Source organism: Silene latifolia, chromosome 7, assembly GCF_048544455.1.
Source record: "Silene latifolia isolate original U9 population chromosome 7, ASM4854445v1, whole genome shotgun sequence".
NCBI classification, from domain to species: Eukaryota; Viridiplantae; Streptophyta; class Magnoliopsida; order Caryophyllales; family Caryophyllaceae; genus Silene; species Silene latifolia.
The window spans coordinates 105,670,468-105,694,549 of NC_133532.1; the positions used below are offsets into that span (position 1 = coordinate 105,670,468).

At 38.6% G+C, this 24,082-nt stretch overlaps 2 protein-coding genes across 2 annotated transcripts; both read right to left on the minus strand.

Annotated features, from left to right (window-relative positions):
• Positions 1 to 4,370: 4,370 nt before the first annotated feature.
• LOC141590474 (uncharacterized) lies at positions 4,371 to 8,444 on the minus strand. Its single transcript, XM_074411065.1, has 3 exons — positions 8,435 to 8,444; positions 4,839 to 5,561; positions 4,371 to 4,405 (listed from the first exon to the last, which is right to left on the minus strand). The coding sequence occupies exons 1-3, from the start codon at positions 8,442 to 8,444 to the stop codon at positions 4,371 to 4,373; spliced, it is 768 nt and encodes a 255-aa protein (XP_074267166.1).
• A 10,438-nt stretch (positions 8,445 to 18,882) lies between these two features.
• Positions 18,883 to 23,576, minus strand: LOC141590475 (uncharacterized). Its single transcript, XM_074411067.1, has 6 exons — positions 23,474 to 23,576; positions 23,323 to 23,369; positions 23,144 to 23,212; positions 22,452 to 22,919; positions 19,268 to 19,326; positions 18,883 to 19,118 (listed from the first exon to the last, which is right to left on the minus strand). Exons 1-6 carry the CDS (start codon positions 23,546 to 23,548, stop codon positions 18,883 to 18,885), a joined length of 954 nt encoding a protein of 317 aa, XP_074267168.1. The 5' UTR covers positions 23,549 to 23,576.
• Between the last annotated feature and the right edge of the window lie 506 nt (positions 23,577 to 24,082).

The window sequence follows — 24,082 nt, forward strand, 5'->3', positions numbered from 1 at the left end:
CTCCCCTCAGCTGACGACCTCCTCGTCCAACGTTGGCCCGCCTCGGGGCCTCCTCCTCAACAGCCTCCTCCTCATGGACCTCGTCCCCAGCAGCCATCACCGCGGCGGTGAAAGCCTGCTCCAAAGCCTCCTCGATAATAGCAGCGTCTATCTCCATGGGAGCCCTCCCAGAAGTAGAAGCCTCATCACCTGCGATATTAAAGCAAATTTAGGCCGCGTCACATGACGACAAGCCTTAGTTAAGGGATTTTCGAGCCTTTGGAAGCCCTGAAATCGCTCTTTTCTCGCCATCTTTGGCCATATTCTCACAAACCCGATCACTCATCTGGTAATTAGGGTCAAGTCAAGCCTAAGTTGAAGCCTAGTTCCGGGTTCGAGTCGAAATTTCAGCAGCATTTCGTTATAACGGCGATTATGCCCTAAAACAATGTCCTGAAAAAGCCGTCACAAACCAAAATTCCGAGATGATAAGAAGTTTACCCATCATCCAAGGATTCCGAATATCAAGTTTCATCGCAAATGGGTAATCCTAAGGCTATTTTCGAAGCAATTTACGGTCTAGCTGTGAAACCGTCTCAATTTCACTCAAATGCTCAAAACTCAACGAAAATTCGAAACAAATACATGGTTACGTTCCTTATACTACCAATTATCCGTTTCTAGTATCAATTTTACAAGGCAAATGCATTTGGGGGAAAAGCCCCAAATTTTCGAATTATAAATATAGATTTAATGCAAGAATGAGACACATACCTCGATTAGTCATGATTAATGCAAGCTTTTGGATCAAACCTTGGCGGAATTGGTTAAGATTTGAGAAAGAAAAGGATGATTTATGTTTCGAGTAAATGAATTGCAAACCCTCTGTTTATCGCGTTTTTACGCAGAAAATACACCTTTGGGAACAGACGCAGCAGGCGCTGCGCCTATTCCAAGAGATGCAGCTCTTGCTGCGCCTCTTCCTGGTGTTCCCTCCATACGAGTTTTCAAAAATTCATTATGAGTTCATTATTTGTGGGCCCATCTTTGGTGCGCCTCTTCCCCAATGCCATTTTATCTTTTTAGTCCGTTTAACGATTATCTTTCGTTCCAACCCGCATTTATAAGCCAACAGCAGATTATCATACGTTATTTATCGCTTCCAAGATTTTGCTTGTCAGAACGAGCAGATGTTCTTTCACAGGTGTTTCGACACGCCTTTATTATATTCCCCAACGAAAGTACACGGATAGACTTTCTCTCTCGAGACATGGAGATAAGTTCCCGATTATGTTCCCCAACGAGAGTTCATGACCGACAGTCATTTCCTCTCGAGACATGGAGATCAACATCGACCCCGAATTCTTCCGAAGTTTGTTTGAAGCTGAACACAAACAGATTTCTCCCAGCAGTTCCAGGCTGTGTCCTGCTGTCTTTCCTCAAAGTCATCGTTTCCTTATAATTCTTCAGATACCCCTTTTCAGGATAAACCTTCATGCCTTCAGACCCAAGAGTTTCGCCAAGAGTTTCGCCGAAGCGTCTTCAGTCTCGTTTCGTCCAGAAGTCTCAAGTATGATCTCTTCTTATGGCTGGCGAGCCTCCTTATGTAGTCTAATGGACTTTAAACGACCCTCCCCGATAGTCGACAGACTCTAAAATGTTCCCGACGACAGGTCCTTGGCTCAGACCCCTTGAGCCGCCTCGCGTCGCCATAGTCGTCAGGTTGTAATCTTCGATATACCTGATGGCTATACTTTGACTTTCGCCTTGTCCAAGCCTCAGTCAAAGTAGGGGATCTGTAGATACCTCATTTCTGCACCTCCTGCAAACCACCCGGTGATGATTGGGCCGCATGTTTGCTACGCGGAACGATTTGTGACAGTTCGTAAGTTTATCGTCAAGTGATTGCTCAAACACTAATGTCTACCGCTTAGTTGTCATCTACGCACCGATACGGTCGTTTTGACAGTAATTAGAGTACATTTGGAGTCCGGGCCTAAAACCGTCTCCATTTTCTGATAACCGTAAAATCCCGAGTCAGAATGTTCTATCCGGATATTTCTATTCCATATTTTATAAATATTTCACAATCTTTATTCTTTGGTAAACAATTTCCCGTAATATTCATACAAAATATTAAGGAAAACCAAATTATTCCGTCCTTCCATAACTTAAACACGGAAATCTTTCTTCCGCAGGAGGAAACCACCTGGGAATAGACGCAGCAGGTGCTGCGCCTCTTCCAAGAGACGCAGTGACTGTTGCGCCTCTTCCCAGGTCCTTTTCTGCGTATTTTTCGTATCTTTTTCATATCTTTCCGAGATTCACTTCCAAAGTCTCTCCAAAAACCCTATTCCTTCACGTGATTAGTATAAATAAGAGCCTTCGCTCTTCATATTTCTCACGCGAGTGTCCGCCCTTCTCTTCTCCCTTTGCATTCTAGACCTTTGTTCTTACTTTTTGGCGTCTACGTGCTTGAACATTCGACCACGTAAGCTCGGATCCTTCTGAGTACCAGCCTCGTTTGCATGACCGACCAATTTGACCAACTCCACATCAATCAACTTAATTAATCTAATCGTTTTTCCTCTTACGAGGGCACTTTCGTCTACATTCGAGTCGAGCAACACTAATCGATAACTTAGTTCATCTCGTTTCGTCAAACATGTAAGTCTGAGGGTGTAAATCTCTCTTTTATTTATTGTTCTTTACTTTTTGTATCATCATTAATGTAAAGTTTATGTCGAAAACATCTCTTAAAACCGATTTCTAAAACCGTGCTTCAAAACCTCTTTTTACGGATTTCCAGAAGACAAACCGTCGAGAAAGGACGCAGCAACTGCTGCGCCTCTTCGAAGGAGCGCAGATTCTCGCTGCGCCTCTTCGAAGGAGCGCATTCTCGCTGCGCCTCTTCGTGAGGGCCGCGCAGATTCTGCTTCCTTTCTTCTTCCTTCGTCCTCTGTAATTCGTCAATCTTTGTTTGTTTTCGTTTGTTTTCTTTAATTCTTCGATACAATAGTCTAATAATTTCATGTATATTATTTATCATTCATTCACACGTATAATTCATCATTAAATCCGACTTAAATCCCTTATAATCTCATATTTGCGGGTTTTCGTCATTAAATTCAACCCGGATTGTAGGAATTCGATTTGTTCATATCGGGTTTCTGGAATTCGATCTTTGATATATTTTCATCTGTCTTTTGTCGTATTCGTCATTAATTTGTCGTTAATTCATCTTATTTAACCTATTTTGTTCACCAATGTCACTAATCAATCGTTCATTCATGTAATTAATCCCTTTGCATCCGTCTCATCCATGTTTTATTGCTTTTATGACCATTAATCACATGTAAATAACCTATTAATCACTTTCATCCGAGTAAATATATTAATTATCCATTAAAATCACCACTTTACATTAGCGATTTGCAGTTCCGGCTTCACAGCCAGAACTCACCCTTGGAACAGACGCAGCATCTGTTGCGCTTCTTCCAGAGGGCGCAGTCCTGCTGCGCCTGTTCCAGGATGATTTCTGTCTCTGAACTCCGTTGTTGCTTGACCTAGTTTAATTAGCTTACGTATAATTGACTATTACTCGTATTATCGCCCACTGATTCGTTCGTTAATTCTTTCTCTTATTCTTTATCTCAAATTATCCGTTTCAAAGGTATTTTCGACCTAAATCAATGAAACCCGATGTAATTATTGTAATTTTTATTGTAATTTTCTATCATTGTAATATTTATCGCATTTGTATGATTTATTTACGTGTTTTCACATGTAATTGAGCATTAAATCCTACTTCGAGCCAATTGTATGCTAAATTAATTGTTCACCGACCTAGTCTAATCTTCACATGCTAGGATTAAAACTTGGATGTTGCATTGCATGCATATAATCGACGATATATCGAGTATAGATGATGTCCCTAATCATTAGTAGAGGCCGCTATCGAGGCGGGCGGGATTAGGTGTTCGATCAAAAGAGCTTCCTAATATGTACCCTCACCCCTTACTCCAGATCTCTGTGAACATCCGTGTTCATTGGCATCCACGAGAGTCATTCTAGACATAGAATGTTAAGGGTAACGATTGCTTAGTGTTCATGTCTCTACTTTGTGTCTTGACATGGCACGAGGTATTCGAACGGTTCCAATTTCCCATAAAAATTGGTGGCGACTCCACAAAATGCAAACGCTTGTTCTCTCTCCCAAGCTCCCCCGTGGGCCCCCGTGGGCCCCCGTTGTCCACAAATACTGAATCCAGAGTCTGAAAAATTAAAGGTAAATCCCAAAGGTAAAAGTCTTGATACTGAAATCAAATTTATAGAGAAATTCGGAACATAAAATGTCTTTTCCAAATGCAAAATAAAACCACTACTTAATATTAAGCTGCATGTCCCAATGGCTTCCATATGTGAGCTAATTTTGTTTCATGAATATATTGAAAGTTCACTGCCCACTGGTTTCCTTAGGTTTGTCATACCCAGCAAGATATTCGAAACATGGATTGTAGTTCCAGAATCAATCCACCATGTATTATGATTAACATTAACCATATTAGATTCATAACAAACAAACGCATGAAAATTACCTCTCTTCTTTAGCCAAGCCTTAAAATTAATGCAGTCCATCTTCATGTGTCCCTTCTTTTTATAGAAGAAACACGTAGACAAGATAGGGAGGTTCTATCTGGGGTCTGAAGTTTTGGTTTTGTGCGGATGACGGGTTAATGGGTCTTTTTGATCCTTAACCGATCCGTTTTGTAAATGACTTTGTCCGGTTATTTTTCTTAATATACTTACATTTTAACCAAAAAAAAAAAAAAAAAAAAAAAAAAAAAAAAAGAAGAAACACGTAGACTCCTTCTTAATGAATAGCTCAGCTGAAATCTTTCCCTTTCGCTTATGTTTAGTGTGACCCTTTTGTCTCTTTGAAGAAGAAGCAACAGTAAGGTTCACCTTTTCACCCTCCTCCATTAATAATCTGACATCCTCTTGAACACACATGGCCATAAGTTCATTAATTGACCATTTATCCTTATGCGTGTTGTAAGAGATCTTAAACGGAGCATATTTTGGAGGAAGAGTGCATAAAACGAAGTGCACAAGGAAAGTGTCAGACATAGTAACTTCCAAAGTTTTAAGTTGAGCTGCAATATCCATCATGCGCATGATATAATCACGCACACCTTTAGTCTCGGTGAGCCTCAAAGATGAAAACTGCATTATTAAGGTACTAGCAAGAGCTTTATCAGAAGTTGCAAACTGCTCATCGATGGCCTTAATTAGATTCTTGACTTTAGTATGGTGATCGACAGAACCACGAATACTAGCACACATTCTTGTCTTTATGAACATTACAGAGACACGATTAGATTTCTCCCACTTTTCATAAAGATCAATTGCTTCTTTAGTGCTTTCTTTAGTTACTTTAGGTGGTCCGTCTTTCCGAATAGCATAATCAATATCTAACCATCCCAACTGCAGTAGCATTCTCTCTTTCCAGACCTTATAGTTATCACCATTCAATTCAGGAATGTAAAATTTAATATCAGTATAACTCCCAGGTAAAACTGCTGCAAATATAATAAATAACATGCTTATTACAGAAAATTGAGACTTAAAAATTTATCATGTTTTACCATTGTAAATCATACTCAAATATGAGACCTAGTGACATAAAATTTGCTTGTGGGCTAAAGCTCTACTCAATTAGCTAGATACATAAAAAATTTAACTTTATGACAATACTATCAAATCATATACATTTCTTAACTCATGTGGGTAGATTAAGAAACAAGATTTAATATATCATCCTTTAGTCATATAAATACATACAACAAGTTTCTTGTGGGTAAGTCTCGTTAATTATATTACATACGACTAATCACAAATAATGTCTAGTTTCCACATGTGATTCCAAAATAAAATTTCAATTAATTAGAGATGCTGCGACTAAACTCTAACTAATAAAATTTTGAATCATTCAACATTGAAATTTAATCTATATACTCAACTTAATATATATAGAAAAATCATATGACCAGAAAACGAAATTGGTCTAACTTAATACAAAGTGACAATACCACATTTAACTTGAACAAATTATAGTTTAATCACTCGTATTCTAGCCCAATATCAATAATACCACTACTACAAATCCAGGCAACTACAACGCCCCTTTAACAACGCTTATTCACGAAAATCACCATAAGACGTTGTAGAATGGATGACGCAAATTTTACTAAACTTAATTACAACGGTTTTATGTTGTTAACCGTTGTTATAGGTTTTAACAACGGGTCGAACTTTCACAACCGTTGTTAATATAAAAACTAATAACAACAGTTTACTCTGTAATACATTATAATCGTTGTTAATAATTTGGCGCAGAATTGGTGCAAAGTTAGTGAAAAGTAATTACAACGGTTATATATAAACCCGTTGTTAATACTTTTTAACAACGGTTTTCTAAGGACCCGTTGTTAATATATTCTCTAATGACAACGAGTTTATGTGTAAAAACCGTTGTCAATACTTTCCATAATATAAACCACACAAACACAGATCAGCTACAACCACAAACACAAACCTAACACAAACACAAACTAACATACACAAACACACAAACACAAACACACACTTTCTCATCGTCTCTTTCTCTCTTTCTCATCGTCGCTTTATCATCTCCGTCACTGTTGTTGTCATCGTCTCTTACTTTCTCTAATTATCAGGTAAATATGCATGGTTTAATTTAGCTTTTGTCATCTTAGTCATTATTTTCTTTCTCTAATTATTTCATTTGCAAGTGTTTTTATCGATCATTATGTTCTTTCTCTAAGTATTATTGGTTTAATTAGTTTTGTCACTGTTGTTTTCTGCGTTTACTAGCTTGTAAAACAAATTAAATAAAATAAAACAAAGAAGAAGATAATGATAGAGAGGAATAACGCATAATAAACTTAATTAATTAATTAATTAATTAATTAATATATATATATATATATAAATACATAAAAAAACGAATTACATTATTGAAAATGCAATTCTTAGATATGCATAGAGAGTCTTATTCTCTTCTATGATATCCATCCTCTCCTCCTTTGCTATTTGGAGGTTTCGTTCAGCAGTTGTTATATCGCCATATAGCTGCAACAATTGATGCTCTGTCAAGCCATTTTTTTGGCGTCCTTGAGTGCGATCTGAGCTTCCTCAAGGTAGCTCCTGAATCTGTCCTCGATGTACAGCAACCGGCGGATGAAACTCTTGTTGTATTCGGTCATAATGCATGTCTTACAGATAGTATCATTCATTGTTGAAGGAAGTTTGGAGTTTGTTTGAAAGATTTAGGGTTTGGAGTTTGTTTTAGTAGTTTAGGGTTTGGAGATAGTGAGATAATGGAATGGTTATGGAGATAATGCATGAATTTATACTTAGTAATGTGTCGTTTGAGTTGTTTTTTAATTAATATATGTTTAGGAAGTTGTGCCATCATATCTGCTTCAAATCTTATAACCCTTCTCATTCCATATATTGTCCTTTCATATGCAGGGATTTGGCAGTAATAATGCATGCATCGGAATTATAAGCGCAGTAATAATGCATGCATCTAATAATATATAATTTTTTTTTTTTAAAATCAACAACGGTTTTTTAAAAAAAATAAACCCGTTGTCTTTAGTTATAACAACGGTTTTTTCTACTATAACCGTTGTTATAACTTTCCCACCGAAATTTAGTCACACTTTCCACAACGAGTTTTTCTACTTTAAACCGTTGTTAATAGTTTTCACAACGGGTTTCTTAGGAAAACCAACCGTTGTTAAAACCTTAAACAACGGACGCTTTAACAACGTCCGCTTTTTTATATAACAGCGGTTTTTAACCGTTGTTATAGCCTGTATCTGTAGTAGTGTACGTATATAAAAAAAAAAAATAACAAAGGCAAAGTTTTGCCAACCAAAAACTGAGATGATGTTCATATGGCATTTACGTATATATAAACAACACATTACAATAGCTGAATAGCATGCCTTCTCTATTGATAAAGTAAAAATTAATATTTGATGGATATTGAAATTATCAAATGCTCATAGACGTCTGCCATTTAAAAACAACACCAGCAAAGTTTACTACTTTTCATCTTTGACATCATGCCTTTCCAAAACGAGTAAAAGCACGACACGGCTTATGAAGGTTCAAAGCATAAATTTTCCATATTCCATATCATAGAGCGAAAAAGATTTAATAACAATCCTAAAATAAAATCTAGTTCGCAAGATACAAAGTCAAAACGGAAATTTAAGTTTTCCATATTCAAGCAAGATATAGGCGATTACTCGCTCGGATACCAACAACAAGTTCTTATAGTCTAAAATAACATGTTCTAGTCTCATAATGAACATGTATAAACTGATTGTGAAAGCGATAAAAGAGATCGATTACTTACCTCCAGCCATTGCTTAAAATAATTGATTCGTCTTAATGAATAACTCAATTTATTATGCCCCAAATGTGACCTGACTTCCAAACCCTCAGCCTCACAATTTAGATGATGTATTTTCTTAATGAGGTAGGCTTACTGAATCTTAATCAGAATAAATATGTTCCCTTTATATAGATTCTTGCCATCAGAGAGTCAATTGGACAGTTTCCTAAATTACGAGTGGTAAGTTATGGGAGATAATAGTGGAAACAGAATGTAAATTCCATCATACAATGGACCAAGTTAATTTTCATAAAATAATTTAATTAAATATTAATGTAATACTTATTTATTTTATGAAATATCTTACACTTTAATTATTAAATTTACTAATTACTAATGCTGGGACACATTTGACTGGAAGCAACTCAAGCAAGGTACTGGATAATTTGCCTCATAGTCTGTAGTTATTATGGAGTTGTCATTTATTTACATTTTTATGTGAGTTTACAACTACTATCCAGTATTCATATCAAATCAAACTTTTGCTAAAGGAGGTTTATGAAACTTCACTTGTTCTGGGTTTTGATTGTCAATCCTTTATAGAAGCAAGTTCCAAATGGTGGTGTTGGTGTTATGCAAATGCAGTCATATGTGCTTCTAAGCTGTCTTTATTTTGGAGTATTGATCCTCCTATAAATTCAATATTTTGGCTCTATCTATTAAATGGAACGATTGCTTAGATAATTTGTACGAACTTCTCGTGTAATCTCCACAACCCCGTATGTTGTTGCTCGCCTATCCCACATCAATTTCTCGTCTAAGCCCATGTCAATCGCACTTGAGAATGCTTAGGTTATTTCACAGTCGAAAAGTTGAACATTATAGCTTGCATATCAAAATCTATACTTGGTTTTAGATTTAACATATTCAGACTTCAGAGTGATTGCAACTTTAAAACAATTGAATTAACTTATATAAACTTGACCTAAATAGTTACTAGTCTTGGTAGGATTAAAGATTAGGATGCAAACTATAAAGTAGATAATTCCTTAAACAAGACACAATAAGTTGAACGTAAGTCAAATCGCCACTGAGCGAAAACTCATAAACCATTAGCACGTATCACACGTGTTATCCCAAATTAATTAAAAGAATAGATAAATCGTAAAAAATCCTAGATATTCTTAAAATATTTAGAAAGAACCTTGGTACTTGATAGAAAAAGAAGAGGGAATTCACTTGTGGGAATCTTGTTTATCACTCAAGAAAGATACCCAGAAGAAGTTCCATAAATCGGGAAACTGTAGCATTGATATGTTTCAACTGATATGGTGCCCACTCTTACCAGTACCACCCCAATGACTGATTTGTTAGCCAAAAACTATAATATCAAAGAGAGCTTTAGTTTTTTACACATGATACAGAGTTTATTTTTTCTCTGCTTCTCAGGCACATATTCGTAAGAACTTTAAGTTTGTAACCCCCCCCCCAAGTGTCTCACCTACAGCTCAATAATACACAAGGACAATTTTTGCAGATCATCTATCACTATTCTAAACTTGAGCTCCACTTTTACAGACTGTCAACGACCTCATGAGCCGTGAAAAGTTAAGAACGATTAACACCTAAGAGGGGGATGGGGTGAATTAGGTGTACCTTTTAAAAAATTCTCCTTTACTTGGTTAGAGACTAACACAAGTGTTAGGCCTACTTAAGCCTGGTCTGACTTCAGTTTAGCCTGATACGATTAGAATGACTGGGGCAACCAGAGTCCGGGCAGATACAGTTAATATTTGACAGGAAGAGAACACCAGAGGATGAATAAGTTGCTAAGACCCAGGAAGAAAGGTCTGACAGCAAACATAGAATAGGCTGATGGAACTCTCCAGCAGGATGATTAATCAGCAAACAAGCAAGACAGTTATGCACATGTCCTATTCTCACGGAAGACCAAGTCCAACCACAAGAACATGCTATTTCCATAAACTACAACGTGCAAGAGGAGAAGAATAGGAAGTTGTTAAATTAGAATAGGTCAACCGGATTAATAGGAAATGTGCCCTTTTAATCAGGAGACGATTCCAACAAACAAAGTGAACGTTGGATTAATTGTAACGTTGGAGTAGAATGACTATAAATAGCATGGAAGAACATTAGTAATGGACACTGAAAAATATATAAAACATACATATTTAGCCTATTATTTTTACATATTCAATCTTACGTTCTTTTGTTACCATTCAATCTATCCAAGAAGCATATACAATATTATTCATACTCAATCTTTTCCATTCGTCAATTTACATTTTTGCCTTAAATATTAGAACTAGATACTACACTACTTAATCATCAAGCTGGATCCTTTCAGGGGAATTCCTGCTAAAACAATTGGCGCCCACCGTGGGGCATCTAGTTCACTAATCAAGAAATTTCTTTCATCATTTTTCATTTAATACTCACATACAAAAATGGTAGAACTCACCCCAGAGCAACAATTGGCCGCTGCCTTGGCTAAAACCAAAGAATTGGAAACAATTCAAGATAAAGCAGCCCAAGCAGAGGTCGAGATCATTAGGCTCAAGGAATCAGAATCTAGCCTGAGAAATAAATTGGAAAGTCAGGCTTCAGGCTCCAAAACCAGGTTCGAGCCAGGAACCCCATTCTCATCCATCATCAAGCAAATTGACTTCTCCAGTTTTGGAACTACGGAGAAAGATGCCTCCTATGGCCCACAAATCATTCCTGACAATGAAACAAACAAGACTGAGGCAGCAATAATGATGGCTATGCTCCAGGAAATCCAGAAACTCCACAACAAGATAGAAAACATACCCGGGGTACCAGATCATGTGGCTGAGGTGGAAATTGATAGCTTCGCTGACTCACCCTTTGCGGATGAAATTGCAAAGATTGATCTCCCCAAGAAATTTACCGTCCCATCTATGAGAACCTATGATAGGACCTCTGATTCACAAAACCACGTTGCTATATTTAAACAGAAGATGTTAGCCGCCTCAATACCCAGTGAACTCAGGCAGGTTTGCATGTGTAAAGACTTTGGTACTACTCTGACTGGAGCAGCATTGCAATGGTTCATCAACCTCCCAAATGGAAGTATCAAGAACTTTGCAGACTTGGTCAATGCCTTCAATCAATAGTTTGGAAGCAGCAGAGACATGGCTAAGAGACCCAGTAACTTGTTCAGGGTAAAGCAGCTTCCTGAAGAGTCCCTCAAAGAATTCCTGACCAGATTTGTCAAAGAAAAGGTGGCCATTCCCAGGTGCGACGAAGAAACAGCGGTAGAAGCTTTCAGGCAAGGAGTTCTGCTTGACAGTGACATCTACGCAGATCTAACCAAAAAGGCATGTCCAACCTTTGCCACTGTTCAATCCATCGCCTTAGAGCATGCCAGATTGGAAGAAGATCTCAACTTCAGAACAAACTCATCCGGAGGAAAGCAAATCTACGACCACACTAACAGGAAGAGCTCCTACCAGAAAGGAAACAATCCCAGATCAGCACCCTATTCTAGCCCTGAACGATCTGACATCAATGTGGCACAGGAACACAAAGGTAACCTCTCTAGCCAAACAACTATTCCTAAATATAACTTTTCTATAAATACTGCAGGATTGATCAAACGCCTGGAAAGCCTGGGAGACACAGTTAGATGGCCCAAGAAATCTGACAACCCCAGGAAAGACCCAACAAGATGGTGTGACTTTCCCCAAGACATCGGACACACCACAGAAGAATGCATTCAGCTTAGGAAACAAGTGGCTTACCTCCTAAAGAAAGGCTATCTGAAATACTTAATCCAGCAGCCCAAGAGCAAAGACGAAGGATCGAGCAAGAGAGATTCAGGAAACAGCAGGGATCCTCCTCCTCCTCCTCCTCCCCCCATCTATGAAATCAAGTTCATAAACGGAAGCTAAAAAATCTGTGGTTTAACCAGCTCGGCTGCTAAACGAATCGCCAGGGATCTAAACTTCAACCCCCTTCTAGATCTAAGTTATTACCTGCTGTTACTTTTGATGACTCAGACTTGCAGGGAGTACCAGACCTGCACCATGATAGCCTGGTAATTACCATGCAAATTGGCACGGCTAAGGTATCAAGAATCCTAATAAATGGAGGCAGTTCAATCAACTTGGTGATGCCGGACGTCCTTAAAGCCATGAAAATAGATGAAGAAAAAATTATCAAGAAATCCAGTGTCCTGGTTGGATTCAGCGGAGAAACAAACAACACCCTGGGAGAAATCAGCTTGCCAACCTATGTGGAAGGCGTAGCTTCCTATGAAAGATTCGGGGCAATGGATTGCCTATCCTCGTACAACGTAATCCTAGGCAGACCTTGGATCCACAATGTCAAAGCAATCCCGTCAACATATCATCAATGCGTGAAGATACCAACTGAATGGGGGATAACCACCATCAGGGGAGAACAGAAAGCAGCCCAGGAATGTTACACCCAGGCTTTGAAACCTTCAAAGTCAGGTAAGTCCCTCGCATAGCAACTAAAGTCCCCTGTCAGGAAAGAATACATAGCCCAATCACAAATGGAAACAGGAGAGGTCATTTTGGACCCAGAATTCCCTGACAGGAAGGTACTTGTAGGATCAGACGCACCTGACTCAGTCAGGCCCAATCTGGTCAGCTTCCTCAAAACTAAAATGTCTTGTTTTGCTTGGTCACATTTTGACATGACTGGTACAGATGCTGATATTATAACTCATAAGTTAAATATTGACAAATCGTTTAAGCTTGTACAGCAAAAAAGGAGAAAATTTGATGCATAAAGAAATGAAATCATCAATCATGAAGTCGACAAGCTATTGGACATGGGAATGATCAGGGAAGTGATGTACCCCGATTGGCTTGCCAATGTAGTAGTTGTCCAAAAGAAGAATGGCAAGTGGAGAGTCTGTGTGGACTACACTGACCTGAATAAGGCCTGCCCAAAATATCCATTTCCCCTGCCACATATTGATGCAATGGTGGACGGCACTGCAGGCCACGAGATGTTAACATTCATGGACGCTTCCAGTGGATTCAATAAAATAAAGATGCATCCCGCGGATCAGGAAAGTACAACCTTCATTACTGAAAGAGGAGTATATTGTTATACTGTTATGCCTTTTGGATTAAAAAATGCAGGTGCAACCTATCAAAGATTAGTCAACATGATGTCCAAAGATCAAAATGGAGACACCATGGAAGTCTACATCGATGACATGGTAGTCAAATCTAAAAAGGTAGAAGACCATGTCAAAGACCTGGAAGTAGCATTTCAAATACTGGAAAAATTCAACACGAAACTAAATCAACAAAAGTGCCATTTCGGAGTCTCAGCAAGCAAATTCTTGGGCTATATAGTGACAAAAGGAGTAATAGAAGCCAGCCCTGAACAGATCAAAGTCATCCTGAAGCTAGAACCACCAAAAACGGTCAAAGACATACAAAAGCTGGCAGGGAGAATAGCAGCCCTGAACAGGTTCATTTCAAGGTCATCAAAAAGGTCAAATCATTTTACAACTTGATCAGGAAGAATAAAGATTTCCAGTGGACTCCTGATCACCAGACCGCCTTTGAAGATTTGAAAGCATATCTATCCTCTCCACCCTTGCTGGCGAAACCAGTCAAAGACGAACCCCTGACAGTATACATGTCAGTCACTGAGACTGCTGTCAGCGCAGTTCTGGTCAAAGAAATGGAGGGAGAGCAACACTCTGTCTATTATGTAAGTAAAAGTCTACTAGATGCAGAGATAAGGTATGGCCTACTTGAAAAATATGTTTTTAGCTTTAATTATGAGTTGTACTAAATTAAGACCATATTTCAAAAGTCATCCTATAATAGTCAGAACCAATCTTCCTATTAAGTCTGTACTTAGAAAACCAGAACTGTCCGGACGAATGTGCAAGTGGTCAGTCCAGCTGAGCACCTACAACATAACCTTTGAACCCAGGACGACAATTAAGTCACAGGCACTAGCAGACTTTGTGGCTGATTTTAGTCCAGCCCTAGAACCCGACCTGATAAAAGAAGTAAACAGACTGACCAATGACCAGACAGACATAGAATGGACCCTGTTTGTCGATGGTGCAGCCAACATGAGGGGTACCGGCCTAGGCGTAGTACTAAAATCACCACAGGAGGATAAGATAGTACAGGCTATAAATTGTACATTTGAAGCCACCAACAATGAAGCTGAATATGAAGCCCTAATACCTGGATTAAAGGTATGTATTGACCTTGGTGTGCAAAATCTGAAGGTACGTACTGATTCCCTCCTTATTTCAAACCAAGTAAATGGAGTCTATACTGCAAAAAACTCAAAAATGATGCTTTATTTAGAAGTTGTCCAAAATTTAAAGAGCAAATTTCGTAATTTCAATATTGATCAAATACCTAGGGACTTGAATACCCAGGCCGATGCCCTAGCCGGCCTAGGATCCAATTTCAGCCCCCCTGATTTTGATAAAATCCCTATCATACATTTATTAGAACCTGCAATAGATAAACAAGATGAAACTTTCCCAATATATGTCGTCAATTCATGGACAAAACCCTACTACGATTGGCTTCAGCAAGGAATCCTTCCCCTAAACAAACAAGATGCCAGAGCACTTAAGATCAAAGCTGCTTCATATACTATTATTAACAATGTGCTTTTTAAGAAATCACAGGCAGGACCATACCTCAGATGCCTGGAACCACAGGAAGCTGAACAGATACTATAAGAAATCCATGAAGGACACTGTGGCAATCATAAAGGCGGCAGAAGCCTAGCAAGCAATGTACTCAGAACAGGCTACTTTTGGCCTACCCTGAGAGCCGACTGCCTGGAATTCAGCTCTAAATGCGAAGCCTGCCAAATTCATGGACCATACATCCACCAACCATCTGAGGAGCTGCATTCCATCTCCGCCCCTGGCCATTTATGAAATTGGGCATGGATATAGTAGGAAAATTACCTCAAGCGCCTGGACAGGAAGTTTTCATGCTGGCAATGACTGACTACTTCTCCAAATGGATAGAGGCTGATTCATACAGGCAAGTCAAAGAGAAGGATGTCATAGCATTCATCAAACATAACATCATATGAAGATATGGCATATCCTCAGAAATAGTGTGTGACAATGGCACGCAATTCGTGGGAAAAAGAACAACAGCTTTCTGTGCACAATGGAATATCAACCTGGTAACCTCCACACCAGGTTATCCAAAAGCCAACGGCCAGGCAGAATCCAGCAATAAAGTAATAATGAGTTGTCTGAAGAAGAAGCTAAAAAAGAGGAAAGGCAGATGGGCTGAAGAACTCCCCCTGGTCCTCTGGGCTGACCGGACCACGCCTAAAACATCCACAGGCCAAACCCCCTTATTCCTTGGTCTATGGGTGTGAAGCAGTAATCCCAGCAGAAGTTGACATCCCATCAACCAGATACAGCCTGAATACAATAACAAGCAATACACCTCTGATGGAGGACAGCCTGGACTTAACAGAAGAATTGAGAGATGCAGCCAGCATTAGAATGGCAGCCTATCAGCAAACAGTGGCCAAAAGCTACAACAAGACTGTTAAAACCAGAGTATTCAGAATAGGAGACCTCGTTCTCAGAAAAGTTTTTCAAAATACAAAGGAGAAAAACGCAGGCAAACTGGCCCCAACCTGGGAAGGTCTCTACCTGATCGACTCAATAGTCGGTCAGGGCGCTTACAGGCTACAAACCCTGGATGGCGAAATGATCCCCAGAGCTTGAAATGTTGCACACTTGAAACTATTTCATATATAAAATAGCTCCCCCAACCCAGGTAAAATCTTTACTTTACCCCTTTGCCTGGCTTGATATGCAACTACATGTATGATATTTGCCATTATATGAATAAATATCCTATATGATTCTTCTTATTATGTGCCTGAATACTTGTTAATGTTCTCATTTTTCTTTCTTCTCTTACCAAATAGAATCTTGAATATTTGTTTAATTAATGCATTCATCAAATTCACACCTTACTTAAACAAATTTTCAAGATTGAGGGCCACTCCACTAGCATTCATATTACTCATATGCGAAAAAATACCCAACTTTCAGTTGCAAAAATAGGCCTTAAAATACTGAGCTCAGTTCAAATAAACAAACTTGGGAAGACTTTCCCTGGATTGTATGTCATAAATGGGTCATAAGCCCTCCAGACAGGCATGGGTTGTAAGCCCTCCAGACAGGCAATAACCCCACCCATAACACAAAAGCCTGGCCAGATCCACTGCAAGAAAACCTGGCTTAATCCAGTCGAATAACTGGCCCGATCCAGTACACACCTGACACTACAAACATGCCTCATCCAACTATATCCCAAAACACAAAATAATATCGAAAAACTACCAAAGATTGATTATTTAAAAGTCAAACAAAATATTCATTCCAGGAACATCCACCATAGATAGGACCTACTTAAAACTACCCAAAAGAAACAAATATTTATCCCAAGGACATCCCCCCTGGATGGGCCAAAACAAAAAGAAAAGTCTAAACATCTTTTGAGCCAGAAACCGACCCACAACCCTCTACCATTTCCTGATCAGCAGATTTTTCCTTGGAAGGAGGAGAGTCTACTTCCTCTTCATTACCCATATTGGCCAAGTCAGGATACTGGGTATCCAAAGCTGTCTCGTCACGATCCGGGTCCCACTTAGCCCTGTCTGCCTCAGGATCCCTCATAGAATCAACTCGACCTTTCCCAAAGAAGTATTGGGCAGCATCAGCAAGCCGTGCCTCTACCAGCTCCTTTTCACAACCAAGATCTTCATTTTCTTCAGTTGATCCTGCGTCGCATGCTTCTCAGCAGCCAACTCTCCTCTGACAGCTTCGAGCTCTTTCCTGGCTACCTTCTCAGCATTTTTTGTAGCTACCTCGCAAGCCTGAGCAGCTCTAGACGCCTCCCTGGCTGATCCTAGCTGAGACTGAAGTACTGGCTCATTACCTCTGGACTTATGCAACTCATGGTTGACCTTGTCCAACTTCTCTTCCAAGCCGATGATTCTAGTCCGGGCATCTCTAAGCTGACAAGCAGTAGCCAACCCAGCATCCAAGCCCTAAGGAGGGATAAAGTGAAACTAATTAATCAAACCCAAAGAAGAAAGCAATACAAAAAAAAATATATATAATATAATAGTGATAGTAATAAACCCTCTGCAACCAACCTCCTTGGCTTGAGAAGTAAGAGCAGCAGCGTTTGCCATAAGGGAGGACAGGAGAGCCACAACTTTAGTAGAAGATTCAAGAGCGTTGTCAGACAAAAGCTGCCCACTGATATTGGCACAAAAATCATCTATCTGTGCCCGAGCAGCATCCATATCACCAAACTGAGCAGGCACCCCCCTGATGCTACTTATTGGCTGAGCAGGGATAGGCTCCCTTTCTTCCCCCTTTTCTTCAGTGGTAACAGCCTCTCTTCTTCTCTTGGAAGGCTGGACAACTTCTGGAGACGCAAGCTTGGGCGGTTCCTTATGAGGCTGAGCATCAGAAACCAAAATATTGAGAGTCTTGTCACTCCCACTACCAGTAGCCTCTTGACTCCTGGATTGCTCAGAAATTCTAGCAACCCCAACCTTCAAATCGGTAACACTGAAGCTAGCCAGTCTAGCAAAAGACCTGTACACTGAATAAACGAAAGAAGACACATGTAAATAGCAGGAAACAAGTAATAGAAAGAAAACAGTCAACGCAAAAATACAAAGAAGACGTACAGGAAAGAGCTGAAGAGGTAAGCTTGCCTTAGCTACACTCAACTTAGGCTTCATATACCGGGGCAACAAGTCTATACCCAGACTACCAGGCCAAGTTCTTTCCTCCTCAGGAAGAGCAAGAAAATCCTCTATTCTTGAAACATATTCCTCATCAAGAGGATCAGAATCCCAGTCAGGCGCTGCAAATATCCCCAAAATACTCAGGTAAAATTTAGATGCCTCGAATTTATAGAATTTAAGATATATATGAATCAGAAATACAGGAAACTTACCACTCTCCAAAGGAAGATATCTCAGATAGTCCAGGCCGGACCCCAGACTATCAGTCCGGATGAATAAGTATGTCTTCGCCCAGCCTTTATCATCTCCCGAATCCAGGTTAGTGATTAATAGAGACATTTTGGACCTAATTCTTAAATTAAAACGACCAGTAGAATGATTTTTTAGGTGATATATTGCCTTGATATCATTGACAGTAATTGTAAGTTTATGTTTGGCACATAAGTTCTCAACAGAATGGACAAGTTTCCAAACCATTGGCATAATTTGAAAGGGGGATACTTCCATGGCTCGGATAGTATCAATCATTAAAGTAGTGAAAGATAACTTACAACCAGCCTTGAACGCTCACTCATAGATGCAAAATCAACCTGGTGATGTCCAATTAGCCCTGACCGGACAAGATTCAGGAATCCAAACCTCGACTGAGTCAGGGATCAGTTTTTTTCCCTTAAAATCCCGTCATAGTTTGTTTTCAGCAGATTCTCTTCAAAAAAAGAAGACTCAAGTGATCGGAGGGCAGAGAAAATAGAATCTTGGTATTTGAATGCTATAGTACGAGCAGGAGGATCAACCTCAACCACCTCCTCTTCATGAATATCTGTTGGTTCAGGATCAGCTGCAGCCTTCTGAGAAGAACAGCGTTTTTTAGCTCCCATATTTTTAAATGTTTCTTAAAGATAAAGATTTTTGTGAAAATTAACAGAATTTTTTAGGAATTGCAGGCAGCAAAGAAAGCTTTAATTCCTGGGGAAATAAGAAAGAATTTCAGAGAGAATATAGTAAGGAAAATAGAAGAATTTTGGTGAAGAATAAACTCACCTTCAATACCGTATTTATAAGAGCAAAATGACGGTGCAAAAACCCTAGAAATTGCAAAACTGTCAGCGTAACATCATCATGCTAGCCGTTGCAGTGTTTAACGGTCACTAGAAGTCTAAGAGTCATTGAGTAATTGTGATTCTTTTTATTTTTTGAGCCCGGTAAATTGACATCTCACCCCTTGCCTGATCCAGCATGGGTAAAATATCAAGGGGCAATTGTTAGGCCCAAATTAGCCTGGTCTGACTTCAGTTTAGCCTGATACGATTAGAATGACTGGGGTAACCAGAGTCCGGGCAGATACAGTTTATATTTGACAGGAAGAGAACAACAGAGAATGAATAAGCTGCTAAGACCCAGGAATAAAGGCCTGACAGCAAACATAGAATAGCCTGATGGAACTCTCCAGCAGGATGATTAATCAGCAAACAAGCAAGACAGTTATGCACATGCCCTATTCTCACGGAAGACCAAGTCCAACCACAAGAACATGCTATTTCCATAAATTACAATGTGCAAGAGGAGAAGAATAGGAAGTTGTTAAGTTAGAATAGGTCAACCGGATTAATAGGAAATATGCCCTATTAATCAGGAGACGATTCCAACAAACAAAGTGAACGTTGGATTAATTGTAACGTTAGAGTAGAATGACTATAAATAGCATGGAAGAACATTTGTAATGGACAACTGAAAAATATATAAAACATACATAATTAGCCTATTATTTTTACATATTCAATCTTACGTTCTTTTGTTACCATTCAATCTATCCAAGAAGCATATACAATATTATTCATACTCAATCTTTTCCATTCGTCAATTTACATTTTTGCCTTAAATATTAGAATTAGATACCTATACTACTTAATCATCAGGCCGAATCCTTTCAGGGGAATTCCTGCTAAAACAACAAGTAAGAGCTATTAAGTACAAACTTGAAAAACTTAATGAATTGTAAGTTCACAAGAGGTACAACAGGTCTATGCAACAGTATGAGTGACTGTTGCACAACATTGGCAGCGAGATTGATGAATAAAAGTAGAATGATAAAAGAACGTAAAAGTAAATAAACAAACAAGACGATGTTTAAAAAATTGGTTCAACTCCTACTCCGGAGCCTACGTCCAACCGTTATTTTATTGCTTGTTTAGAAATTTACTCAAACTTAACTAAACCATTACAATGAAAATAACTCGCCAACCTACTCCGGTTGCAATTGCTTGAAGCTACTCCGCTTCAAGACTTTCCCTTGCTCAAAGCTACTCCGCTTCAACTCTTAAGTTCTATCTCAACGGTTTACAGAGTCAGAATCTCAGTGGTTCACTTAAGAACATGGATATTACAATTAAGACCTAAACACGAGAATCACGGAACATACTCATTATGTAACAGTGTAGCAGACTGATGCATGGAGATATTTCAGCACTTTTGAAGACTTTAAGACTTAAAACGTTTTTGCAAATACTTAAAGAAAAACAGAAGTTTTTGACTCTGAAATGCTTTGCAAAGATTACTCAATAAAATGCTCTTAAAAGTCTTGGTTTTGAATGAGGTAGAGAACTCCTTATATAGGCAAGGAACAAGCACCCTAAGAGCTAGGTAGCACGGACACTCCTCCTAACTAGCCATCCCGTGTCCGACACCGTGTCGGACATCCGGACACCCAACACTCGTCGGACACACGCCTAAAAATGTTATAGCTTAGACGACGAACAAATTGTCAAAAGAGATTGGTTAGAAGATTGGTTTGGGTGATAAATGAGAATAAGTATAGTTAAAGTCGAAATTTACCTTAAGTTACCTAAATTTAGTATCAAATACATTAAATTTAGAATCAAATACATTACAAAAATAAAATCATACGTTATTTATATCCATAAAATATGTTTTTTTTATTAAATTTAAATAACGTGTCTCGTGTCCTAAATTTCATGGGATGCCCTATCACGTGTCCGTGTCCGTGTCCGTGTCCGTGTCCGTTTTGGTGCTACCTAGCCTAAGAGTAGAAAAATTATTATAAAAACTAAGCTTTGGAAATGATGAAAACTTTTCATTATTTTAAAATGATTTTTAAAGTAGTGTAACTGATTTATATCAATACAAGGCTTAATGAAAAGATTTCAGCAACTCTCAAAAGATTTGATGATAAAGCAAAGGACATGGTTCCTTAAGTTAAGGAGGACAAAGTTCCCCTTTTTAAGGAAAAGTATATGTACTTCTTTGGGTTCAAAAGCTTAGATATTTTTCATATGATAAAGCATGTTACTCTTATAATTTTGCTTAAAAGATTTCTGAAATGAAAATTGTAAACATTTGTAAGTTTGAAATTTTTCTTTGAAAAATTATCTCCACCGTTGTATCAGATGCAAGTGCAATGCATTGCACTGTTGCACGGTTCTGCAGTCACTTGACAAGTTGAGTATGTTACACAACCTTGTTTACAACATTCGATTTAGACTAGGGATATTCTTTGTCTTGATCATTCTTGCACCATCTTGATGAGTAATTGTAAACTTCAAATGCTATTAACAATAACTAAGAAGCAAACCATTAAATGACAATGAAACTTGGCATCATCAATCAAGTGTGATCTAACAAGCTGAAATTAGCGAAATAGAGGGAAAAATAACCTTTTTCCGGTGAATGTTATTAACCCATTGAAAACATCTTGCAAGAGCCATAGAAGCAGCACATGTGTACCTCTCCATCAAATTACTCACCTGCAGCCTAATTCACTCATCAAACCTATTTTTGTTGATCAACATCTAGCCATATGCTAGTATGTCTTCTTTTACAATTACAAAACCTCTCCAACGTCATTGAGTTTGAAAAGCGAGAATCAAAACCACGTTTTTTATACAAATAACACAGGCCAGGTAGAATGAAATAAAGCCTTTTTTAATTGGGCAAGTTATAACCCATGGCAAACCGCTAACAAGGGCCATAGAAGAAACACGCGATTATTAGGGCATAGAAATCGTTCATCATCCAAAACTTTCAGAAATAGAAGCTTTCTCAGATCATAAAAGTACTTGGCAAAAACACCAGACACCCAGAGTAACTGTGTCTCTTATTAGGATAAAAGTAACAAGTCACTCTCTAAATTGGTGCTGACAGAGTGAATAATTTAGGTAACTTGTTAAACACTACTACTTATGATTAATACCTTTTACACATTACTTACGTTTGTTGGTCAGCCATCAAGTTTCCAACAGGATCACAAGAGAGCACACATCGCCTTTGTTGGTCAGCATCTTCTGAAGACACGCCCTCTAAATTCATCATCTCCTTTTCATTTTCAAGGTTATCTTCTACTTCAACAAGCTTGAGCTTTTTCGTGGGAGCTTCATCTTCATCATTTACTCTTGTCTCTGCCCTTTTCTTCTTCTTGAGCTCCTTCTTTTCCCTCTTGATCTTTCTAAGCTCCTTTTTCTCCTTCTTAAGCTCTTTCTTCTCCTTCTTTATCTTCTTAAGCTCCTTTTTTTGCTTCTTAAGCTCCCTCTTTTGCTTCCTAAGCTCCCGTCGCTCTTCCTTCTCCTTCTGTCTTTGCCTCTTAAGCTCCTGTAACTCTTCCTTTTCCTTCTGTCTTTGCTTCTTAAGCTTCCGTCGCTCTTCCTTCTCCTCTTCTCTTTTTAGTAAAAACTCACTCAACCTTGAAAATTTTCCAAAACAAAAAACACCCATGCATTAAACATAAAACAATGGCTACAAAATCTAGTGACAATAGAATCGATATAAACCAGTATCCTGTACATGAGTGATGAGAGTATCTGACGACCAAAACAAACACGAGTACTTTGCCATGATTATAACGGAGTTCAAAATTGACGCAAAAATAGAGGTAATAGCTGAAAGAAAGATAAGCGATATACTTACAGTTTCCGATGTGAACCAAGTCGGTCGTACTTTGAGAGAGGAAAAGTAGGTTCGCGGGGCCCACGGATCCTATGAAATTAGAATGATGAACAAACACTGTGATATCCCCCCTTAATAACAGGAGAGTAAATCTTATATATGTAAAAGCAAGCATATAGAGTAGAAGATGATTTACGTACATGCGTTTGGAACCAAATATAGAGTATCTGGATTGCATTTCACCGTACTGTAAACAGACCAACAACACACATCATATCAGTAGCTAAATAACTTTGATTTAACAAAATAATAAAAATAATAATAAAAAAAAAGTGGGATTTACCACCGTACCTTCTCAATAGAATTCAGGCATAACAGCCTGTCAACAATCAAGTCTACCTCTGGATCTACCTTGCGGATATACATAACTGGGAATCCATCAAAATAACAAAATACAATTAACTTATATTATATTCACTATATATTTGAATGAAATCATATGAGTATAATTAAATTAGGGAGGAGATGGTGCGGTGGGTACTTGAGGAGGAGTAAGGAAGGAGTGAGGGCTGAAGAGACCAAACGACATAAACAGTGGAGATAGATTTTAAGGCAACGCAACACAACGCAACCCTATTTATGTTTAAAAGTTTAAAACTAGTGCTTTACCCGTTTACCCGTACGTCCTAAGCCCGTTATCCGCTTCTTTGTCGAGCCTGACTAGTTTACGGTATAAACAAACCATCAATATATCCTTGTTTTATTCTTTTAAATTGCAGAAGAATCATAGGATGCATTTAGATAGAAGAAATAGTGAATTACAAAGGACATCCTAATACTCTACAAAGGAGGTCGTGGAAACCCCTCTAGACAACATATACAAAAGCCAATCTGCAGAACCCATGTCATGTGAGTACAATCTACTTTGGCAAATTGAGCATTCTGATGCAAGCACAGATT